At 48.2% G+C, this 21,686-nt stretch overlaps 9 protein-coding genes across 14 annotated transcripts; 5 read left to right on the top strand and 4 right to left on the bottom strand.

Moving 5' to 3' along the window:
• The first annotated feature begins 644 nt into the window (after positions 1-644).
• LOC108151788 (4-hydroxyphenylpyruvate dioxygenase) lies at positions 645-2,347 on the top strand. Its single transcript, XM_017280637.2, has 5 exons — positions 645-749; positions 963-989; positions 1,055-1,438; positions 1,497-2,150; positions 2,209-2,347. The coding sequence occupies exons 1-5, from the start codon at positions 747-749 to the stop codon at positions 2,281-2,283; spliced, it is 1,143 nt and encodes a 380-aa protein (XP_017136126.1). The 5' UTR covers positions 645-746; the 3' UTR covers positions 2,284-2,347.
• LOC108151787 lies at positions 2,164-4,169 on the bottom strand. 2 transcript variants are annotated; one of them, XM_017280635.2, is made up of 4 exons: positions 3,960-4,166; positions 3,311-3,905; positions 2,616-3,252; positions 2,164-2,551 (listed from the first exon to the last, which is right to left on the bottom strand). In XM_017280635.2, exons 1-4 carry the CDS (start codon positions 4,045-4,047, stop codon positions 2,366-2,368), a joined length of 1,506 nt encoding a protein of 501 aa, XP_017136124.1. In that variant the 5' UTR covers positions 4,048-4,166; the 3' UTR covers positions 2,164-2,365. The 2 variants fall into 2 exon arrangements, with proteins under 2 accessions (XP_017136124.1, XP_017136125.1); XM_017280636.2 differs by lacking the exon at positions 2,164-2,551 and having other exon boundaries at positions 3,066-3,259; positions 3,960-4,169.
• Positions 4,170-4,213: 44 nt separating this feature from the next.
• LOC108151789 (39S ribosomal protein L15, mitochondrial) lies at positions 4,214-5,285 on the top strand. Its single transcript, XM_017280638.2, has 2 exons — positions 4,214-4,414; positions 4,482-5,285. The coding sequence occupies exons 1-2, from the start codon at positions 4,310-4,312 to the stop codon at positions 5,235-5,237; spliced, it is 861 nt and encodes a 286-aa protein (XP_017136127.1). The 5' UTR covers positions 4,214-4,309; the 3' UTR covers positions 5,238-5,285.
• On the bottom strand, positions 5,238-7,800 carry LOC108151785 (presenilin homolog). 3 transcript variants are annotated; one of them, XM_017280633.2, is made up of 8 exons: positions 7,449-7,800; positions 7,141-7,385; positions 6,872-7,081; positions 6,589-6,809; positions 6,428-6,526; positions 6,135-6,365; positions 5,685-5,849; positions 5,238-5,623 (listed from the first exon to the last, which is right to left on the bottom strand). In XM_017280633.2, the coding sequence occupies exons 1-8, from the start codon at positions 7,602-7,604 to the stop codon at positions 5,355-5,357; spliced, it is 1,596 nt and encodes a 531-aa protein (XP_017136122.1). In that variant the 5' UTR covers positions 7,605-7,800; the 3' UTR covers positions 5,238-5,354. The 3 variants fall into 3 exon arrangements, with proteins under 3 accessions (XP_017136122.1, XP_017136123.1, XP_017136121.1); XM_017280634.2 differs by having other exon boundaries at positions 6,198-6,365; XM_017280632.2 differs by having other exon boundaries at positions 6,093-6,365; positions 7,449-7,799.
• A 172-nt stretch (positions 7,801-7,972) lies between these two features.
• On the top strand, positions 7,973-15,535 carry LOC108151783 (Golgi apparatus protein 1). 2 transcript variants are annotated; one of them, XM_017280629.2, is made up of 6 exons: positions 7,973-9,072; positions 9,128-10,337; positions 10,399-10,784; positions 10,930-11,298; positions 14,506-14,875; positions 14,939-15,535. In XM_017280629.2, exons 1-6 carry the CDS (start codon positions 8,347-8,349, stop codon positions 15,214-15,216), a joined length of 3,339 nt encoding a protein of 1,112 aa, XP_017136118.1. In that variant the 5' UTR covers positions 7,973-8,346; the 3' UTR covers positions 15,217-15,535. The 2 variants fall into 2 exon arrangements, with proteins under 2 accessions (XP_017136118.1, XP_017136117.1); XM_017280628.2 differs by having other exon boundaries at positions 10,399-10,796.
• Positions 11,420-13,711, bottom strand: LOC108151784 (glutactin). Its single transcript, XM_017280630.2, has 5 exons — positions 13,384-13,711; positions 13,076-13,222; positions 12,362-13,013; positions 12,104-12,294; positions 11,420-12,028 (listed from the first exon to the last, which is right to left on the bottom strand). The coding sequence occupies exons 1-5, from the start codon at positions 13,639-13,641 to the stop codon at positions 11,597-11,599; spliced, it is 1,680 nt and encodes a 559-aa protein (XP_017136119.1). The 5' UTR covers positions 13,642-13,711; the 3' UTR covers positions 11,420-11,596.
• Positions 15,536-16,324: 789 nt separating the features above from the next.
• LOC108153022 (nuclear hormone receptor HR78) lies at positions 16,325-19,235 on the top strand. Of its 2 annotated transcripts, none has more exons than XM_017282776.2 (4): positions 16,325-16,791; positions 16,861-17,157; positions 17,484-17,750; positions 17,834-19,235. In XM_017282776.2, the coding sequence occupies exons 1-4, from the start codon at positions 16,752-16,754 to the stop codon at positions 19,015-19,017; spliced, it is 1,788 nt and encodes a 595-aa protein (XP_017138265.1). In that variant the 5' UTR covers positions 16,325-16,751; the 3' UTR covers positions 19,018-19,235. The 2 variants fall into 2 exon arrangements, with proteins under 2 accessions (XP_017138265.1, XP_017138264.1); XM_017282775.2 differs by having other exon boundaries at positions 16,861-17,163.
• LOC108153024 (protein PBDC1) lies at positions 19,233-20,052 on the bottom strand. Its single transcript, XM_017282778.2, has 3 exons — positions 19,940-20,052; positions 19,774-19,881; positions 19,233-19,708 (listed from the first exon to the last, which is right to left on the bottom strand). Exons 1-3 carry the CDS (start codon positions 19,949-19,951, stop codon positions 19,334-19,336), a joined length of 495 nt encoding a protein of 164 aa, XP_017138267.1. The 5' UTR covers positions 19,952-20,052; the 3' UTR covers positions 19,233-19,333.
• A 106-nt stretch (positions 20,053-20,158) lies between these two features.
• On the top strand, positions 20,159-21,202 carry LOC108153023. The gene is made up of 2 exons (XM_017282777.2): positions 20,159-20,349; positions 20,419-21,202. The coding sequence occupies exons 1-2, from the start codon at positions 20,223-20,225 to the stop codon at positions 21,042-21,044; spliced, it is 753 nt and encodes a 250-aa protein (XP_017138266.1). The 5' UTR covers positions 20,159-20,222; the 3' UTR covers positions 21,045-21,202.
• Positions 21,203-21,686: the final 484 nt, after the last annotated feature.

Genomic DNA, 21,686 nt, shown 5'->3' with positions numbered 1-21,686 from the left:
CCATAGTGATATACATTATCCCCTGGAACAATAACAATAATAGCTCCGGATGGCATTAGCACTCTGTTCAACTATGTATTGTTACTTTTTGGGGGCTCGCAACTGGAATCAAGTTCAATGTGACTTGGCAACTGTGGACTGTGCTGCGGCGTGTGGATCTCCGCACAGAACTCGACTGCCGGCCCGGCAGTCTCATGAATATTTAAGGGTATTCTAGCACATTTTGCATAATGAGTTGAGATATGTATTTGTGGATATAACGGGTTAAAGGAAGTGCAATTTTTGGCTTCGGAGAACCTTTGTAAGGCCGCTTTGATAAGAAGAAACTTGGAGGAGGCCTGTCTGTCCCACTTGGGCAAAGCGCAATTCATGTTTGTTGATTGCATAAATTCAGTATCTGTATTGTGGAAAACATCGCCACCTGTTCTAGTAAACAAATTTCTGCAATCTCCGCTTAAAATATGCAAACAGCAATGACAACAACAAGAACAACAACAGCCAGATACTTAAGATATTCCGATATATATAGCATCGGAATGAAATAAACAAAATACTAGTTTGGCTCTTATTTAAATTAGTACAGGATTTTCACCTGATCAACTTGGTCGAGGCTGGGGCCCTATATAAAGCTCCGATTTGCCACAGCTCAGGCCATAATCAACTTGTAGATCGTGTAAGATCAACGGAACGTAGAAATCTTTATCGCGTGTGAGGAGAGGATTTGCATAAATTGAGTCTGAGTGATAATGGTAAATGTGAAAAGTGTTCCATAAGAAAAGAACCAACGTGGTTGTGCGTGAAATAGGATATTTTGGCTGATCCTTTCACGAATATTTTAAATCTCTGTTGAATTAAACATCAGTACACCGTGAAAGTTATGTTGTGATGACGATGACCCATCTATCTTTAATATTGTAGATCCCTAACCTATTTTTTCCATTCTATTTCCGCTGTGCTAATAGACCAGCTATACTGACAAAGGAACCAAAGTAAGACCTAATGAAAATTCACTACATAAATCACAAGATTGTAACTGTTCCTGTACTCTGTCCAGCCTGAAGCCGGCAAATTCCTAAGCTTTGATCACTTAACGTTTTACGTTGGTAACGCCAAGCAGGCGGCCAGCTACTATACCACCCGTCTGGGCTTTGAACCACTTGGCTATCAGGGATTGGAGACCGGGGAGCGACGCTTTGCCAAGCATGCTGTGCGCCAGAACAAGATCGTCTTTGTGTTCGTCTCGGCCTATACGCCGGACGATCGCGAGCATGGCCTGCACTTGATGCGCCATGGGGATGGCGTCAAAGATGTGGCCTTCGAAGTGGAGGATTTGAATGCAATATTTACCCTGGCCGTGTCCAGAGGTGCCGAGGTGGTGCGCGACATCTGGGAGGAGAGCGATGACAATGGGTTCGTGAGATTTGCCACCATCAAGACTGTAAGTGGAGCAAGCTGATAACCAAAGACAGTTCCTCGCATTAATACTCGTCATTTAGTATGGGGACACCACACACACCTTCGTGGAACGCAAGGGCTATGCGGGGGACTTTCTGCCCGGCTTCCAGCGTTCCCCTCAGGATGTTGTGTCCAAGAACTTGCCAGCGACCAAGCTGAACTTTATCGACCATGTGGTCGGTAATCAGCCCGACCTTCAGATGGAGAGCGTGGCCTCTTGGTACGAGAGGATTTTGCAGTTCCATCGGTTCTGGTCTGTGGACGATTCGCAAATCCACACCGAGTACTCGGCTCTGCGCTCCATTGTGATGGCCAACTACGAGGAGACGGTGAAAATGCCCATCAATGAGCCGGCCAATGGCAAGAAGAAGTCCCAGATTCAGGAGTATGTGGAGTACTATGGCGGCGCAGGTGTGCAGCACATTGCCCTCAATACGGATGACATTATCCAGGCGGTTAGCAATCTGAAGGCGCGTGGCACCGAGTTTCTGGTCATACCGGCCTCCTACTACGAGATCCTGCAGGAGCAGCTTTCGCACAGTCGCACCACAATCAAGGAGGACATGGAAATACTACAGAAATTAAATATTTTAATTGACTTTGATGAGAACGGCTACCTTCTGCAGATCTTCACGAAGAACTGCCAGGATAGGCCCACTCTCTTCCTCGAAGTGATTCAACGCCACAATCACAATGTAAGATTATTGCTTTACTTATTCTAAGAACACTTTATTCCTAACACAATCGTTTCAGGGCTTTGGCGCCGGCAACTTCAAGTCCCTGTTCACGGCCATCGAGATTGAGCAGGCCAAGCGCGGCAATTTGTAAATTATGTATAATAATATCAAATGATAAATATATTGAATTATCCAGGTAATTCAATGGAATGGCATCCGATGTTATTTTTATTTTATCGCTGGTCTCTAAAGCGAGTGTCAATCAAGACCTCATTGCGTGGATCGTCTTCGGCAAAGGAAACCATGTGGGGATTCCAAAAGCCTGGCGGCGACCCAGTTCGTTCATTGTTGTGTTTACATTTGCTCAAATAGAGTTGGATCTTTTCATCATTCAGGTTGGAGCCCATGAAGTTGATAAACTAGAAACGGAAAGGCGGCTTTACATGCTTTCTACCACATGGAACTGTGTTTTGGGGCACTCACCTTTTCGCACTCCTCGCATTCAATGTTGAACCGCTCTTTGAGTGTCAATTCAGGTTCATCTTTTACCATAATGGGTCGTGGAATCTCGTCCTCAGATTCCTTGCTGTCGTCTTCCTCCATCATATATTTTTCAATATCTTCAGAAAGTCTCGTTGATTCATTGCCGTGATCTTCGTTTGGCTGTGTTATTGGCTCATCTTTTATGGCTCCGACTGGTGCGAGAGCAGTCTGAACTTTCTGTGGATTGGGTTGAACGTGTTTCTGTTGGTCAATCATTATCTTCTCGTACTGCAGCAAGGCAGACGAACAGGCATCGTCGTCCTCTTTCATAATCTCCGCTAGAACATCCATTGTGCCGATTTTTTTTATGTCTTCGCTGCTATCATTCACGAAGATGATGTCCTGTGTGGCAGGAGTGAGTATGACTACGCTCTCGCTTGAGTTGTCTATCTTCAGGTGCGGAGGTGTAGCAGGTGGCGGCATTACGGGTAGTTCGAGGCTGACATCAGGCAGACTGTCGATCCCAATGAAATTTTCTACGTCCATGTGAAAGCTAGGGTCGGTATTTTTGATGTTGACACTGTTGCTCCTGCTCAAGATGAAGTTGTCTTCGTTTAAGGCGTTGCCTATGTCGGTTCTGCAAGCTTGGCGTAAGATATTACACAGGGAAAGACACGGGTTTATTCGATAAATACCTTTGCAGCAAGGAGCGAGACGCCGGGGCACGTTTCGATCCTGGGCTTGGGTTGGGACTTTCTTCTATCACATCTTTTTCGCTGCCACTTGCCTTGTTGCCATCGAATTTGAGACGAGTCTGCTTAAATTGCAGGTTGCTACCTCTGTGCGTCAATGACAGTTTGGTCATCATTCCGATATTCTTGGGTGTCTTCCGGAGCCAGCTTTGGCTCACACTGGTCACGTTATTGGGCTGTACATTCTCTAAATTCCTAACATCAGGCTTGCGATGATGTGGCCTGAGCTTACGAGGACTGCCAATGGATGGAGCCTCGGTTTCCGCTATGCTTTCGTCTTCCTGCTCTTCTGTGTCTTCATCAGAGAGCTCTATGCTGTTGAGTGCTATATTCATGTTCAGCGAGCTCTGACTTTGCGGAAGCGGTGAAATATCTTCCTTGGACTTCTTGGGCGACACTTTACGTCGCTTGTCGTCATGGAGAACGGCCAGCGATTCCTGACGTTCTTTTAGGAGATCCACAGCCCTGTGCAGCTTTTCATTTTGGGCTTGCAGGCTTCCAATAGTCTTGTCCTTCTCCTCCGCCTCATGTTGCATCACTATATGGAAAACCTTTCTAATTATATTCCCAAAACAAATTTACTTTAACTTACTTAAGGCGTGCTCTTTAATCGTATCCAACGCTGCTATAAGACACTTTATACCTTTGTCTTTGCGCCCACGACATGCTCCACAAGTCATTTTGGCGTCGTTAAGAAATGATTACCTATACTATATTTTAGTTTATTTATTTGTAGAAATGTATTAAATTATCTTTTTCAAGCTACGATAGTTAGTTGTCCAGCACTCTATAATGGCAGTCGACAGTGCTGGAAAAATTCAGATGATATCGATATGAAACCAGCTGATTGGAGTATCGATAGTCGATTCAGCTAAAATCGTGTTAGATTTTATTTTTCAGCCCGAGAAACTTAAATTTATTAAAGAAACCGAGCTTTTCAGCATGGCACACTTGCGGGAAACCTCGGACAAGGCTTTGAAGCTGTTGCGAACGTTGCCGCGCGTGCAAATTGGAAACCTGCGACCAAATCCCAACTCCAAACAGAACGTGAGTGCTTTGCCTGACCGGTTGAATAACAACTTTTGACATACCCGATCCATTCAATCCTCTTCAGGACAAGCGAGGGCGGGCGCAGCACGGCGGTGATAAGCATGGAGCTGGCAACAAGGGCTCCGGACAACGCCAGAACTTTATGCGTTTGGGCTATGAGACGGGTAATCAGCCCTTCTACTTGCGGTTTCCCTATGAGCCGTATTACAAGGGCCACCACATGAAGCGCCAGTACCCACCGATCTCCCTACTGCAGCTGCAGGTGCTGATTGATACGAACCGAATAGATATCAGCCAGCCCGTAGATATAAGTACGCTGTGCAACTCTGGTTTGTTGAAGCTAAAGCCTGCGGAAATGGAATATGGATTCCAGCTGACCGACGAAGGATTGGACAACTTCAAGGCCAAGATCAATATTGAGGTACAGCATGCAAATGAGGCGGTAATTGCAGCCATCGAGCGCAACGGGGGTGTCATTCGTACAGCCTACTACGATCCTCGGAGCCTCCACATGCTCGCCAATGCGAAAAAGTGGTTCGAGAAGGGTGTCCCGATTCCTTATCGTATGATGCCGCCTCAGGACGCCGTGGACTACTACACAGACGCCAAGAATCGTGGATATTTGGCAAATCCCGAGGAGATCAGCAAGGATCGACTGGTGCTGGCACAGAAATACGGCTATCAACTGCCCCGCATTGAAGACGACTCTGCCTATGAGATGCTCTCAGCCACCAAGGATCCGAGGCAAGTGTTCTATGGCCTGGAACCCGGTTGGCTAATCAATGTTGTAGACAAAACAATAATGAGGCGCAAGAAATAGTTATTTGTGTTACTATGCATTTTGTTAATAAAGATTTGATTTTAAAAAGCTTTTTTAGACTATGATAAGAAGGACATCGACTTGTCCTTGTCTACTAAATTCTTGTATGTCTCTTTCTTATATAAACACCTGCTTGGCCGACAGGTTCTCCATGAACGGCTTAACCACAGCGCTCGTGGCAAAGCAGAATATCAAGCCAAAGGTGATGGAAATGGGCAGGGCTGGCAGAGCCTTGCGCCAAACGGCCAGGAGTAGCAGCGTGAGACAGAGTCCAATCAAGATGGCCACAAAACATGCAATAGTTGTGGTCCAGTCGCCATAACTGGAGGCTTTGCCCACTAATACCGAGTAGAAGATGAAGTCGCCGAGCCCCAATTTGATGCCACCTGAGAATCAAATTCCTTATTAATTTCTAATGGCCGCAGGAAACACCCCGGTTAAACTTACGCTCCTCCTGGGCATCTGCTGGGGCCTGATCTGGTGCTGTGACAGTACGATACTCGTTGGAACGTTGGGCATTGCCGCTCTGTGTACTCTGAACTTCAATCTGACGACGTGCCACACGATCATTGAGGTTTTCAGACCATTCTTGGGTGAAGCCTGCTGCCTCAGCTGGAAGTAAGAACATAAGTGTTAAATATTGGGGAACATATTTACAGCTCCATACGATATGTATACATCTCAAAATAGAATAGTGTTCTACTAGCAGCGCCTTATACCATATACCCACAACGAAACAAGACACAAGAGAAATACGAGTACTTATAAGATCAAACACACACAGAAAGGCCAATAAGAAGCGTTGTACACATGGGAGAAGTAAATTAAATCATAAAAAATATAATGCATATGTACCGTTTCCGCGCAAATTGCTTTTAAAAGTCACAAGTGGCATACCTTCAGCTGCCATTACGTTGCTATCATCCCGCTGATTCTGGTGAGGATGTGTTCGAGTATTACCTGAGCGGGAGCTGCTGCTGGCCACAGCTGCCTCTGGGGATGCCAGAGAGTTTTGTGTGGCTCTCGTAGTTGTAGTCGAGTTGCTCGATGAGGGCGAGGAAGTGACTGCGGGCTCTGCCGATTGTTGCGGTGTATAATGTGTGCCCATAAGCGTATAAATAACAGTGGCTGAACAAATGGGAGAATTCTATAATTCGAATGATCTACAGCAGGCCGATAAGAGTCCTTACATGAGTAGATCAGAGCGGGGAAAATTTGCTCATTTCGTTCCTGAGCAGTTTCCACTAATATGCGCAGCGGTCCTCTTGGTGTAAGGACAGCTATGAGATCTGTCAACGCATGAATCGGTTTAGTAAACAATAATATACGCCAAAACTGCATTTATCCTCACCCCAAATAGAAATTGCGGCCAAGACAGCCCAGGCAGTCCACTCTGGGAGATATTTAATAAAGACCAGTGCCATGAGGGCTGCAACGAATATGAGGTATCCCTGTTGAAGACGCAAAGGTCCCTGCCAATGTATGGACATCATTCCAGCCACACCAAAGTTCCACATAAAGAGCAGGGCAGTGGGGTAGTCCATGGGTACGTTGTAGGCGCGCAGGAGCTCCCTAAAAGCCATAGATGCCATAGAATTAGATTGCACCAAATTGAAGAGATCGGCTATACTTACTCCAAGTATAAGTACGTGAAAATGAACAGGAGCATGAACGATGAGAGAATTAACCAACCATGGATGATGCGGTAGCAACGCTTCTTATAAAGGACTATCAATAGAATAGTCATCACAACCACCACGCTCATCAGAATCAATGAATTGGCCAGAGCATTCCAGAATTTGACACTGGGCTCCGGCGAGAGCTCATGGAACGGAGTGTACAGACTGCAATTAACAATTGGATTAGTGACGAATCTCATCTACAAATATCTCTTTTGTCTTACAGATAGACATCAGTGCTGGAGTAGAAGCTGATCGAGTTGATTGTGGCCACCACCAGCAGCATGCACAAGGAGACGGGCACAAACAGCTTGATGACATGCTGGGCACCGTATTTCAAGCCCTGATCCTCTTCTGTTTCATTTGGGGGAGGTCCGGCGCCACCGCCACCGCCGCCGCCGCCACTCAATCTTGATGGTCGAGAAGCCGAAGAGCCCCTTACCGCCACACTGGGGACGGCAAGTACAGCCTGGCAAAGAATCACAAGAATCAAGTCATCTGAACCGCCCACAGAATCGTATGATTGACCTACCGCATCTGTTTGATCCTGATTATTGGAGCCATAATTGCCCCTTTGTTGTGTTCGCTTTGGAGGACGCTCCAAACGCTCTGCTGCGCCGCTCAGGCCACTACCATCAGCGCCAGCGCCACTCCTTGACGAGGACGAGGCATTGACATGGCCGTCCATGAGCGGTGTGCGTTCGGTTGCCTCCTTAGCGCTCGACGATTGCCACTTTGAAGCCGTAGTTGGGGGTTAAAGCACTTCAAAAGAATGTACCCAGTGACTGTTGGTTGAGGATTTGACCCGATGGGAAAATTTTCTTTAGTTTTTTGCAGCAGACAGAGCGATTCATAGACTAGTGATGGGCGAAAATAACTGCAGCTTAGTAATCGATTGCAGAATAATTATTTAGATTACATTTTGTAAGCCAAAACATAATAGCTTTACTAGGCGAATCTAATTTAAGTGCAATTTATTTATTTTAACTAATACTTATGCTATAATTTACATAATTTTTACTTTGTTTAAATGATATCGATGAATCGCTGTCCAGCCGATAGTTATTCTGGTCATCAGTCACAAGTGAATTTGTTGCAAAAAGTTTGATATTAGCGTTAAAAATGCTGAATCAACAGTTTGCACAGGCTGTTTAATTCATAAAAGTGGACATTAGCCCGACCCAAAGGTTGAAATATGATCAAGAAGTGAGAGCATTTCCAACCGGCCTTCTGTTTGTTTTTGTTGTTGTGGACCTAAGAACTCTACAAGATATTTCATGCCATTGCGAAGAGCAGCAGCGCGTCGAATTGCTGAATATTGCACATAGAGTCGCTTCGTTAGCTTACGCAAGCAACTTGCCAGTCGACCAGTTTCGATGACCAGTCGATAAGCGCCAAAGACAGATCTTCCAGATACAAATAAACGCAAAATGAAACACTTGCTACTGGTGCTGTTGGCGGCGGCAGTAGCAGCAGCCGGCGATTCGTCCCGCCATCGCCGCGTCGCCATTGACGTGGACAATAAGAATGTGGGGGCCAAGGAAATGCACAGCATCATCGATTTGCCAGATTGCCAGGATTTGAAGAAATTCTGCACCCACCAGAAGTCCACCGACAATCTGTCCATGCTGGAGTGTGCCCTCACGTTCAGTTCCAGCCAACTGGAGGCTCTTCCCGAAACCTGCCAGCACGCCCTTTGGATGCAGCAGCGGCAGCTGCAGCTTCCCGCATGGATAGAAAACACACTCCTGCCCACATACTGTCCAGAGGAGCGGGCAAAGCTCGAGACCTGCCTGAACTCTGTGTACATGTGGAACTGCCTGGAGGAGCAGCGCCTGCAGCTCTCGCAGAGCAACACGTGCCAGCAGCATCTCCGGAGTGCCTACAATGCCCTGGGCCACGACTACACCAACGTGGATGAGTTCTACGTGGCCTGCAGCAGCCTCGTGGAACACCACAAATGCGGCCGCCTGAATGTCGAGCACCTGCCGTCGCTTCTGTCCCAGCTTGGAACGGTGCAGTGCCTCCGGTCGACTGCCCAGAAGTCCACCATTGAGCCCACTTGCATGTCCGCCATGAATGCCATCGAACTGCAGCGCGGAATGCTCGAATTGTTCAGGATCTGCTCGGAGGACCTCGCTTCGCTCTGTTCACAGGTGAGGGGGAATTCTGTTTGTTTTGATCGGAGCCTCAGTAACACGTTTTATTTAGGAGCAATCCGGAACGCCGGGGGCGTACAAGTGCCTGGTGCGGCACAAGAGCCATCCATCGATGACGGCTAACTGCGCGTCGCAGATCTCAAAGCGGGATCAGCAGATGGGCCGCGACTACCGCGTCTCGCACGGCCTGGCCAAGGCCTGCAAGGATGACATCAAGCTGTATCACTGTCGCCGCGGTGTATCCGAGGATAAGCATGTGCGCCTGGCCCAGATTCTGCTTTGTCTGGAGACTGTATCGAAGAACGGCACCAAGCTCGCGCCTTCCTGTCTGGTGGAGCTGACCGACCACCGCCGCATGCTGATGACAGACTACCAGCTGTCGCCGGAGCTGCTGAGTGACTGTGCCGACGACATACCCAAGTTCTGCCCGGAAGAGCACAAGGCCCAGCTGGTGAATGGCCTGTCCGGCACTGGCGGAGAGATTATCCACTGCCTGCTGGAGCATGTGAAGGCCAGGCGACCGCAGAGGCGCGTCACGGCCCAATGTCAGCGCGCATTGGAGTCTTTGATCAAGGTCAGCGATGCCGGCGAGGATTGGCGTGTGGACCCCGTGCTGAGGCGTGCCTGCAAGCCGGTGGTGGACGTGGCCTGCAAGGATGTGGAGGGGGGAGAAGCCCGGGTCATGACATGCCTCGTCGAACGCATCGGCACTCCCTCGATGCTGCCGGAGTGCGAGCAGGCCCTTCTCATCATCGAATACTTTGTGGCGCGCGACTTTAAGCTGGATCCGCAGCTGTACAAGCACTGCCGCGACGATGCCGTCAAGTATTGCCGGGCCAAGCGGCAGTGGGACGATGTACAGAATGTGCAAATGGATCCGGAGCGGGGCCCAATGATTCTGCCCTGTCTGCATCGCATGGCCTTCAGCGAGGACGAGCAGCAGACGCTGCGGAAGGACTGCTTCAAGGAGGTCAAGCGGGTGATGCGCCAGCGAGCCATGTCCATGGACCTCATACCCGAGGTGGAGGACTATTGCCTGAACGATCTTTCGCTCTTCTGTGCGGAGTGCGTGGAGAAGGGCAGCGAAATGGAGTGCCTGCAGAAGAACATGGACCAGCTGCAGCCGGAGTGCAAAACGGTTGTGGTCAAATACACCGAGGAGGAAGCAGCTCATGTCGAACTGAATCCCGTCATAATGAACGTCTGCGGCGAGGCCATGCAGCAGCACTGCTCGGCCATTCTCAAGAGCGGCAAGGATAATGGTAAGCTGGAACGAATCGGCACCCTTTTTGCATCTGATTGAGTTCTGATCCTCTCGCATAGGCGACATGATGGACTGCCTTATAGCGCACAAAAACGACGCCGATCTGCGCAAAGATCTGCGCTGCCGCGCCGCCATCGAACACTTTCAGATAATCTCGCTGAAGAATTTTCATTTCACCACCAAATTCAAGGAGGCCTGCCGTCCATTTGTTCAGCGCTTCTGCTCCTCCAGCATCACCAAGAACGATGTGGTCGGCTGCCTCAGTGAGGTGATGCGCAACGATACAATCAAGGCGCAGCGCCACCAGATACCCAAGGAGTGCCGCCATCAGGTGAAGTCGCAGCTGTATCAGCAGAGGGAGAGCATCCAGCTGGATCCGAAGCTAGCGAATGCCTGCAAACGGGAACTGGAAGAGTTCTGTGGGGACCAAAAGGGTCCCGGTCAGGTGAATAAAAATGCAAGTTCTCTTAACCATCCTTAATCTATCCACAATCTATTAACAAACACTCACCGGCACCCCACCGTCCAAACCACACGAAGTTCAGCCCCAGAGCAGGCTCTGATTGCTTTCGACATCTCTTCTATTGCAGGCCTTGGAGTGCCTTATCAAGAAGACCCCCAGTTTGGGCAAGACTTGCCATCACGCCATATTCATGATCAAGAAATCAGAGCTGGGCGACAGCGGCACCGACTACACGCTCCTCAACACGTGCAAGGAAATGATCTACAAGTTCTGCCCGAGCACGGACTCCGCGAAGCTCCTGGACTGCCTCAAGACCTACAAGGATGACACGCAGTTCGACCAGCGCTGCCATCTGGTTGTGGTCAATCGCATGATCGAACAGAACACGGATTTCCGCTTTAATCCCTCGCTGCAGAGTGCCTGTGGCAAGAACATTGATAGCTACTGCTCCCATATTGTGGCCAGTGCATTGCCCAACGAGGAGCTCAATGGAAAGGTGAGTGTTTCACGTCTTTATCCATCTCCCGGATCTCTATCTATGAAAGATACTCACCGAGTTATTGACCAGTGGAATAATGACCTTTGCTCGCGCCAGTCATGAAAAAAAAGGTGTGGGGCACAGTTTCTAAGATATAGCGCTCTATTTAGGAAAAGTACTACGAGTATATATAGCCCTTATCTACCGTTCCACTAAATTTAGCACGCTTTGATAAGTATTATACCCAGAAATGGGAAAAATAGCCGTCTTGCCTTTCCATGCTCCCATCTAATTTATAATTCCCAAGTAACCCACCTCAAAAGTCCACATTCTCACGCTGCAGCCTCCCATTGTCGGGATCATCGATGGCCGACGTCAGAGTCTCCAGCAGATCCTCGCCTGTCGTTATGTTCAGAGCCAGCCGATTGTAGGGTCCACTGGGGCTAGACAGGGGTCGCAGTTCCTTGGGCCTGCCATCGATGGCAAACGAAGTCCACAATTCGACCATTTTCTGGGACATACGCGAGTCCTGCCCCACCAGGGGATGTGTGGCGAACAGATACAGATTGTCATTGGAATGGTGCACTCCCCCATTGAAGGGGTAGTGGTCGTTGCCGAACTCATAGCCAAACCGGGTGTACATTCCCTCGTACTCGAAGCTGTACACGTAGACGGGAGCCGAGGGCTGCTGTGCGTAGAGTTTCGTGGCCAGCGCTATCACTGGCGACTTCATGTAGGCCGACGTAAGCTGTTTACGGAGGAGGGTAATGAGAAAATCATTCGGTTGAAAGGTTGAGAGGTTCCTCTTGTAGATCTGACTCACATCGAAGTAGGCGGGCAGCGCACCCTTGTGATCGTGACTGTTGAGGAGCTCTGGTGTGAAGAGCAAACGGTACAGCAGGTTGTCCGTGAGTCCGGTGCTATCATTGGCCATTCCCATGAGTCCCGCGGAGAAATCGCGCACCGTTAGGGCACTCACATTTGAAAGCTTTGCGGCAATCATATCGTAGTAGCCTACAAAAGCGATTCATTAGCTTGATCTCTACATCCATGTACTACATACTATATGCGCGCTACCCACTGGCCAGGATGAAGGAGCCATCGTGTTCCGTGAAGCCAGTGAGCAGTGGAATCTGCCGCTGGTATGTTTTCACCAGCTCACTGGGATGCTGGGGCAGGATTCCCAGTAGATCGCCCACAACTGGAGAGAACGACTCCGCCTGGGTGGCCCTTAGGATACTCGCGACCGAAGCGTTGCGCAAACAAACCCACAGCCGATCCTCCTGTTCGCATCCGGAGCAAAGCAGTTTCTCACAGATACGTGTGGCCTGGGCACGGGGATCGCTATTGATGGCCCACCGGGCGAAGATCGAACCCGACTGGACAATGGCTCGCTTGAAGAGATGCTCTTCGGTGCGGGGACTCAACAGCAGGGCACTGGCCACCCCAGAGCCAGCGCTCTGGCCGAAGATGGTCACCTGCTGTGGGTCCCCACCGAACAGAGAGATATGTGTCTGCACCCACTGGAGCGCCAATAGGATATCCGCAATGGGCGCATTGCCGGGCATATCCTCCGTGAAGGTGCTCAGCCAGCCCAGGGCTCCCACTCGGTACTGAGGCACTACCAGGACCACATCCTCCTCTAGCAAATAGTGGGGAGGATGATCCTCGGCAGAACCGTTGTAGTAGCCACCGCCGTAGATGTAGAACATCACTGGCTGCCCGGCTGTGAGCTGAAAAAAGAGGGGAAAGACATCATCCGACTCCTAGGCGTCATTTCTGTCATCTTACTCACATTTTTGGTGTACACGGAAACATTGAGACAGTCCTCCGTCTTAGCATCGGACGTCTGGCCATCCAAGTGCGTTATCACGGGACAGCGTTGAGCAAAGTGGAGGGCACTGGCGGTATGGGGCGACCAGCTCGAACGCGGAACAGGTGGCTATCAGTCGGATGAGGGGAACAGTAATCATTAACAGCACCACGTCATATTAGGCATTAGCCTTATCTCTTGCCTCTATCAAGTCTTAATAGTCAATATAACTTGGCTGAACTGGAGGGCAGGCCACTCGGGCGACAGTCCAAAGACTGTTTTTGACTCACCCGAAAGCGCAGATCCCCCGCCGGTGACTCCGCAAATGGAATGCCGCGGAATTGCATAAATCTCTGATCTGTCAAAGCCGTCACATCGAAATTGCCCAGCACCTTGCCCTGCCCGTTGGCCAATTCAACGGTCACCACCGTTGTGGACTCTTCAGCCCCCGCTTGGGCACCCACAAGGGAGACCAGCAGCCAACCGGCCAGTGCAGCGCTCACTAATCCGCATAATGTTAACATCACGTATACGCCGCGGCTACGCATCAGAATGGACTGTGATGGGGGACTGATGTGGACTCGGCTCAACCGAGACGACCCACAAACGAGACGGAAACGAAGCCTCACGAGGCAACCAGCGAGTGCAGATACCCCCTCGGCCAGTGACGAGCCCACTAAACTGACTTTCCTTACAGTCTATGATGAGCCGTAATTGTGAAGTTTGTTCGACCGCATAAGCATCCGGGTTGAACAGATCATACCCTTCGTTAATTGTTCTACTATTGTTATACATTTACACATGTTCAACAAGTGTTGTTGGTAGCAAAGAGTATCAAATTTCAAACAATTTCAACAGGGAGCAAATTCCATTGAAAGTTTCGAGGTATTCTCTTTTCTTAGTTTCTGGGGATCGACTCAGCTAACCAAGGCATTGACGACGCCAAGTAGGCAGCGGGTCAGAGATGTGTCACATATGTGAAGAATGAGAATTGAACCTCCGCACGAGCCCTCTGTCAACACCGCCGAAGAGCAGATTTTTGCTGCCTCATGTAACATCTTGGTAATTGTATAGTCTTTGATAGTAGATAATTTGAACCTGTGACCTAAAGCTGTCTCTTATCTTTTTGATAGATACGTACTAGTAGTACCTTACGCGTCTTATCAAAAGTACAATGAACCTGAGTAGCGGGTATCGTATAGTCGAATATCGCGAGTACAGAGCTTTTAGTAGTTTAGCTTAAATCTAAGTTACGTGATCACTTGGAGTGGCAACAGTAATGGACTCTTTATCTGTGTCTTGCCTAATCAGACCCTTTCAATTGAAAGCACTCCACGATTATACGCTAATTGATGGCTCTACATGAGAGAACTATTCTCAAATTGGGGTAATTCTTTTGTTTATTTTCATAGGTCATCCATTGCCTGAAAGATAAGTTCCGTCAATCGGCGCTGGATGAGCCCTGCGCCCAGGAGATGATCAAGATCCTGCAGGAGCAGGCTCTCAATTACAAGCTGAATCCATTGCTCCAGGTGTTTTGCAAATCGGAGATCCAGGAGCTGTGCAAGGCCAACATGGATGCTGATGAGCATGGCCAGGTGGCCGAGTGCCTGAAGACGGCCTTCCTGCAGAAGCAGATCATCAACAGGCAGTGCCAGATGGAGGTGGCCACGCTTATAGCCGAGGCCAAGGCCGATATTCATGTGGATCCCATACTGGAGACTGCGTGCACAGTGGATCTGCTGAGATATTGCTCCAAGGTCTCCAGCGGCAACGGACGCAGTGAGTAGAGTACAGGGCGTGTGCCAGATAAACCATCATTCTCTAATGATATCCATTCCAAAGAGCTGAATTGCCTGCGCACGCTGCTGAAGGATACGCCCAACTCCTTGGACACAGACTGCCGCGAGAAGCTGCAGCGACGCATCGAAATGTTCCACAATGCGGACGATACGCTGGCGCTGCCGCCGGAGGACATGCAACAGCTAGTGCAGCAAGTGGTCGCGTCGCCGGCGCGCAAATTCTTCCTTGTGATATTGATGAGCGTCACGGGCCTGATCTTTCTGACGGGCATCTTCCTGGGACGAGCCACCAAACGTGCAATGGGCTTAAAGAATAAATAGACTGTAGTTTGTGGGCATAGACCATGATAGTTGTAAGCGTGTGCGTGCCTGCCTGTGAGCTTAGCCCCGCTTGTTGTTCTCCATTTTGGGTTAAATTCCCTCATCCATTTATCCATCCGCCCCCCTACCACTCCATGCAGCCTGAATATTTGTGTAAGTGATTTGTGGCCTAATCGTTTCTAAGACCAAAAAAAAAACCACAAAAATTAATATGTTTTTCACAACTAGGGAGTCTTATGTTTTATGTTATATATATGTAAAGAAAAATAGTCTTTTGTAATGATTTCTCTGTATATTAAAGTGTATTTTTGTAAATGAAGAGCTCGTTTCAAAGTTCATTCAAGCAACATTTGATATATCCTTTGGGAAAAAGTATATTATAGAATTGATGGACTGGAGTGCCTCAAAGCAGCCAGTCTTGTATAAAATGGATTTATTTATCGGCTAAAATTGTCCGTGCACGTATAGAAGTCCTAGCTAGCTAGTAATATTGAACAGGATATCAAAATAGAGGAAGATGATTTCTAATCAACAACTATCAACCAGTTACTATTGAAATATACCCACGAAAATTATGAACATAAAGAGTTCAGCGCAGTTCAGGTAAAATATATCGAGTTTTAATAGATTTTTATCTGAAGAGAAAGGATAAACCCCAGATAAACTAAATTTAATCTCCTGTTTAAAATAGAGGGGCGTTAAGTGGGCTAAGTTCGTTTTTTCATCGGTATATTTTGAAAATTATATATATTGGTATATTTCCGAGGGTTCGACGGTCACACTGCTGCTCTCTCCTGCAACAAAAAAATGAGTCCAAATTTTAAATGGGCAATAAATAAGGGTATGGCACAACGGGCAAGAACAGCCAAGGTAAATTGGAAGGCTCGTACGAACCTCACCTCGCGAGTGAGGACAATATACCTTGAACACAAAAAGCCCATGTTGTCTCCAAGGTATATTGGGCAAAAGGGATAGTTTTTACGTGGCATGCATTGCATTTTCTGGGCGGTTTTGCCCACTGTCCATACCCTCTCTTTCCTCCCATTATGTAGCAAACTTGTACTTACCCTGTAGTTGCCGTGTAGTTTCTTTCTCTTTTGATTTCTGATTTCGCTTGCGTGTAAACATAATCATTATAATTTTTTCTATTGTTGCATTGGATATTGGATATGGTGATAGCCGTTATAGCTGATAGTTGTAGAATCTGTAATAATAACTGTAATAAATTGAGCAAATGTGAACGAGTAAGGTTGGTGAATATTTGTGCTGCTGCCATTGGGCATAAAAAAACAGCTTCCGAAAGGCTAAAATGCCTCTAAAATCGTACAATTAACTAGCTAAATCGACTTAGCCAACGAAAGTGCTTGGTGTACTGTATAAACATGGTGATAGCACCTGTTCAATAAGAATTTTCCAAGAGCCAAGTAAGCAAAATCCACTCATACGCACAAACACAGGCGTGGAAGAAACGGGTTCTAATAAAAATAGCTAACATCGCACCAATACCAACAAGCAACAGAGCAGCCAGCTTGCAAATGGACGGCGTTAAGGTTGAGGCATTCATTAAAGCTGAAGGTGGGGACTCGACTCGACGTGCAGGCACCTTGAGAAGTATTATAATAAACGTTGCCCTCGCCATTACAGAACCCCGAGCGATGCCTTTGATTGGAAGTGGCAGTGGAGCAGCGGCTGCTGCAGCTGCTGCGGCCGCCGCGGCGGCCTCCCTCAGCGTGGAGCTGTGTCTGGTTTGCGGGGACCGTGCCTCGGGCCGCCACTACGGGGCCATTAGCTGCGAGGGCTGCAAGGGCTTCTTCAAGCGATCCATACGCAAGCAGCTGGGCTATCAGTGTCGCGGGGCAATGAACTGCGAGGTGACCAAGCACCATCGGAATCGTTGCCAGTTCTGTCGGCTGCAAAAGTGCTTGGCCAGCGGCATGCGAAGTGATTGTAATTTTCGTTTAAGTCGTCGTCTCAAGCAATAACCCAACGCATCTTTGGCTGGCCAAAGTCTACGTACCCTTGCAAGAGCCATTAGCAATTAGCTATTAGCACAGTCCAAATTATCTCGCTCTGCAAGGGTATAAACGATGATCCCAACTAGCACACATACTAACCCCCAATGCACACTCACTCAGGCACACACACATACACACACACACAGTCACCCTGCTGGAAAACTGCATCATCAACTGCACCGTTAGTCGACTTCTCGCTCTAATTAATTTCTATTTTTTCTCTCTCTCTCTTCCTCTCTCTCTTTTCTACAGCCGTTCAGCATGAGAGGAAACCGATTGTGGACAGGAAAGAGAGCCTGAATGCCTCTGTTGGCGGGGGCTCCTCCACATCGGGCAGCGGAGGGACATCCTCCAGCTATATATCCAGCAAGTCTGGCTACCAGCAGGCACGTGGCAAGCAGCACACTGTCAAGGCCGATACCGCGGCCACACCCCCCGTACCGAGTAATGCAGCAACGCCTTTCGGCCTGAATGACAATCTGTTTGGCCTGAATTTTGCCGAACTGACGCAGACGTTGAGTGAGTCTCTTCCAACCAGAAAAAAACCTACCGCCAACTGGTGAGCAATGAAACTAATTGGTGTTTCTGTCTCGCTTTTCCAGTGTTTGCCACCCAACAGCAGCAGCAGCAACAACAGCAACAACAACAGCAGCAGCAACAGAGTGGAAGCTATTCGCCAGACCTGCCCAAGGCAGAGGTAGAAGACGATGACGACGACTCGATGGACAATAGCAGCACCTTGTGCCTGCAACTCTTGGCCAACAGTGCCAGCAACAATAACTCCCAGCACCTGAACTTCAATGCAGGGGAGCCGACAACGACACTTCCCACCACCGCCACACTGGGCCTGATCAAGAGCTCCCTGGATATGCGGGTGATCAACAAGGGTCTGCAGCTGCTGCAGCCCATCCAGCATCAGTTGGAGCGCATTGGGGGCCAGGGAACAAGCCTCAGTGTGAAGCCCGAATGCGATTCGGAGGCCGAGGACAGTGGCACCGAAGATGCCGTCGATCCCGAGCTGGAGCACATGGACCTGGACTTTGACTTCTGCAATCGCAGCGATCTTATGATAAATGAAGCGGTCTTCGATCAGGAGCTGTTCACCGATGCCCAGTGCACCTTCCATGTGCAGCCGCCGACCTTGGTGCACTCCTATCTGAATATACACTATGTGTGCGAGACTGGATCTCGCATCATCTTCCTCACAATTCACACGCTGCGGAAGGTGCCCGTCTTCGAGCAGCTCGATTCACACAGCCAGGTAAAGCTGCTGCGCAGCGCCTGGCCAGCTTTGATGGCCGTGGCCTTGGCCCAGTGCCAGGGTCAGCTGTCTGCCTCCACCATAATTGCTCAGTTCATCCAGAGCATTCGGCAGTTGGCGGACATTGATAAGTCAGAGCCGCTAAAGATATCCAAAATGGCCCATCTCACTCGCGCCCTGCACGACTTTGTCCAGGAGCTGCAGAGCCAGGAGGTGACAGACATGGAGTTTGGACTGCTCAGACTTATCCTGCTCTTCAATCCCTCGCTGCTGCAGCAGCGCAAGGAGCGACAACTGCGTGGCTATGTGAGGCGCGTTCAGTTGTATGCTTTGACCAGTTTGCGTCGCCAGGGCGGCGTCGGTGGGGAGGAGCGCTTCAATTGCCTGGTTGCCCGCCTGCTGCCGCTAAGCAGCCTCGACGCCGAGGCCATGGAGGAGCTATTTTTCGCCAATCTAGTGGGACAGATGCAGATGGAGGCCCTGATTCCATTCATCCTGATGACCAGCAACAGCATCGGACTCTAGGGGGAGCAGGGGAAGAACACATGAAAGACTGAAGATGGACCAAGTGCGGGCAATACTTAGCAATTAGAGAGAAAACCCATAATAATATACCTATATATTTAATATATATGTACAACGTATATACACCTTAGCCTAAAACAAAAACAAAACCACCATATATGAGAAATTTGGGTTTATTTTTTGTTTTTTCTGAATTAAAATGAATCAATTCCCAATAACATCTTAAAATGCATTTATTGCCTAGAAGTATTCGAATTCCGAATAACCATTACCTTTCGCGTGATCCATAACTTAGAGACTAAACGTAGCTGAAGGCTCACTGGGTTTCTGTCCTGTCCTCTTGGGTGGTCTTCTTGGCAGGCTTATGTTTCGCGTGAACCTCGTCGTTGAGTCCCTCCCGATTGCGGGCTATCTCTATGGCCAGGAACTGTACGCGAAACACAAAAATGGAATTGTCCGAGCTAAACTCTTTGCTGGCATCGGCTCTCATTAGGGTCCCATAGGAGTAGTCATCCATTTTGTTGAATTTCTCGGCGAATTCACGCCACTTTAGCTTCCCTACAGCGGACTTTAGTACGTCATCTGTGAGCAGACCCACTTTGAGATCGGGAAAGTCCTGACGAAAGGTTTCATAGATCTGATCGTCATAGGGCGTCAGACGTAGCTGAGAGGGATGGACACTGGTAAGAAGCTAGAACGATGTTGCGAATCAGTAATGATTGTTATTTGCATTTGGAAATCTCTTTGGAAGCTTACATTGAAATGAACCTCGGCGTGTTCCAGAGCTTTAGCGGCCCACATTTCCTCCACCATCGAATCGTTGCCAAACTCCTCTGCTGGCCTGGACAGCATCGAAGCTCCGTGCTAACCATTGGAAATATTTTAATTAAGACCTGCCCATAGTATCTATACCCAGACATACCATCATCTCCATTCTGAATAGCAGATAAATCAAAAAATAGCCGAAAAAACTTTAAAAAATCAGCACGTTTCCTTTATTTAGCGGAGAGTGTGGCCAGCCCATGCTTAAGTGGAGAATGCCTGGTAATACCTACAGAAGTTAAAAAACAACAGAACTTGTGTGACCATACCGTTTTTTAAAATTCCACTTTGGATTCTCGTTCAATTTGATTTTTATTTCATTTCATTCTCCATTATAAACGCTCAAGTCACGTTACAATTCTCATACAAAATTTAATACAAACATGTTTGATCAAATAAATACTCTGTTCCTGTTGGCGTTGGCCTTCACCGCCTGGATTATTTGCTGTTATTATCATGCAATTCAGGAGCAGGAACACAATTATGACTTCAAGGTGGAGCTGTACACAGGTGAGCAGGAGCGAATACCGACCGAATATATCCTTGTCTATATCTATTTGTACATATGCTGCTTTCTAGAACACCCTGGCTTTGAAAATAAGCTATTGAATAGCGGATTCCCCTCGACAAGTGCTCCACCATATATTTTCACCTTTGAAATGATGGGCACCCTTCTCATCGGCATAAGTCTCACATATTCCTTGTTCAAGGTGTTGAAGATTGTGTTGGCGCGGGCACAACAGTTTTGGCAAGGCAAGGAGCAGAAGGAGCAGGAGGAGAACAGTCTGCAGGACAGTCCTCAGGACGATCTGGAGGCCAGTTCTGTGAACGAACAGTTGTGGGAGCAAATAAAGCTCTTGCGGGAGAGACATCAGATGATGGGTGATCTGCTGAAGCAGGTAAAGAGCAGTGGTGTCTTGGACCTGCAGACCAGTGTCTCCTTAGAGCCACAGATCCCAGGCAGTAGATGTTTGGCGCTACAGACCCGTGGCTCTCTGGAGCTCCAGCCCCTGTTCAGCAGCACCATCGACAGCGAAGAGCACATCCAGACAGAGTCCGTCAACTTGGAGGTGGTCTGCCAGTCGAGGGCGTACTCACGTAAACCGAGTGTTTCCCTCCCGGTGTCTGATAATTGCATTACCGGATCCATGCACGGCCCCCTGGTAGAAAGCAGCACTGGCACAGTGGCCCTGCCCCCGTTATAAATACTCGGATGTCTGAAAGAGCCCGATCTAAATTTAAAAATATTGCACCAATTTAAATTTCGCGCGCTTATATGTCCCTGTTGTAATATTTGTATTGCGTGTCCCAACCAAATATATTTTTTCCCTGCGTTCACAAATAGCTTAGGTCGCTGTAAAAATCCATGAACTGTTATGTTATCTGAAAAGCTGGTAGTTTGAACACCACCCGCAATACGCTGCGATACAAGTTTGTGAGCTACCTTGCATATATATGTATGTATGTACATGTGCGTAAAAAAACACCCCACAAGAGCCATCATTTTTTGATTAACTTAACAATCTTGCGCTTAAAAATCTCAACCTCCTGTCTAAAAATACGAAATGAATTAATGTATTTTATGAAATATGTATACAATATCAATGTTCAGTTTTCCCGCTCGATACTGATGGTCGGCTAATTCTTAAATTCTGGTATCGATAGCACTATCGAAACATCAATGTTTGCGGACAACGAAGTTTTCGATGCTTTGAGAGAAATATATCGATGAAACATCGTTGCTATTCAAATATACACTTGAAATGAACCCACTGAGAGATAAACAGAATAAAATGTTTTCAAAAAGATTATTTTGGGATTTAAATATTCATACTATACCATAGGTA

The sequence above is a fragment of the Drosophila miranda genome, chromosome XR, assembly GCF_003369915.1.
Source record: "Drosophila miranda strain MSH22 chromosome XR, D.miranda_PacBio2.1, whole genome shotgun sequence".
Taxonomy (NCBI): Eukaryota; Metazoa; Arthropoda; class Insecta; order Diptera; family Drosophilidae; genus Drosophila; species Drosophila miranda.
The sequence above is the reverse complement of the archived record's forward strand: the minus strand, read 5'-3'. Positions and strand labels throughout refer to the sequence as shown.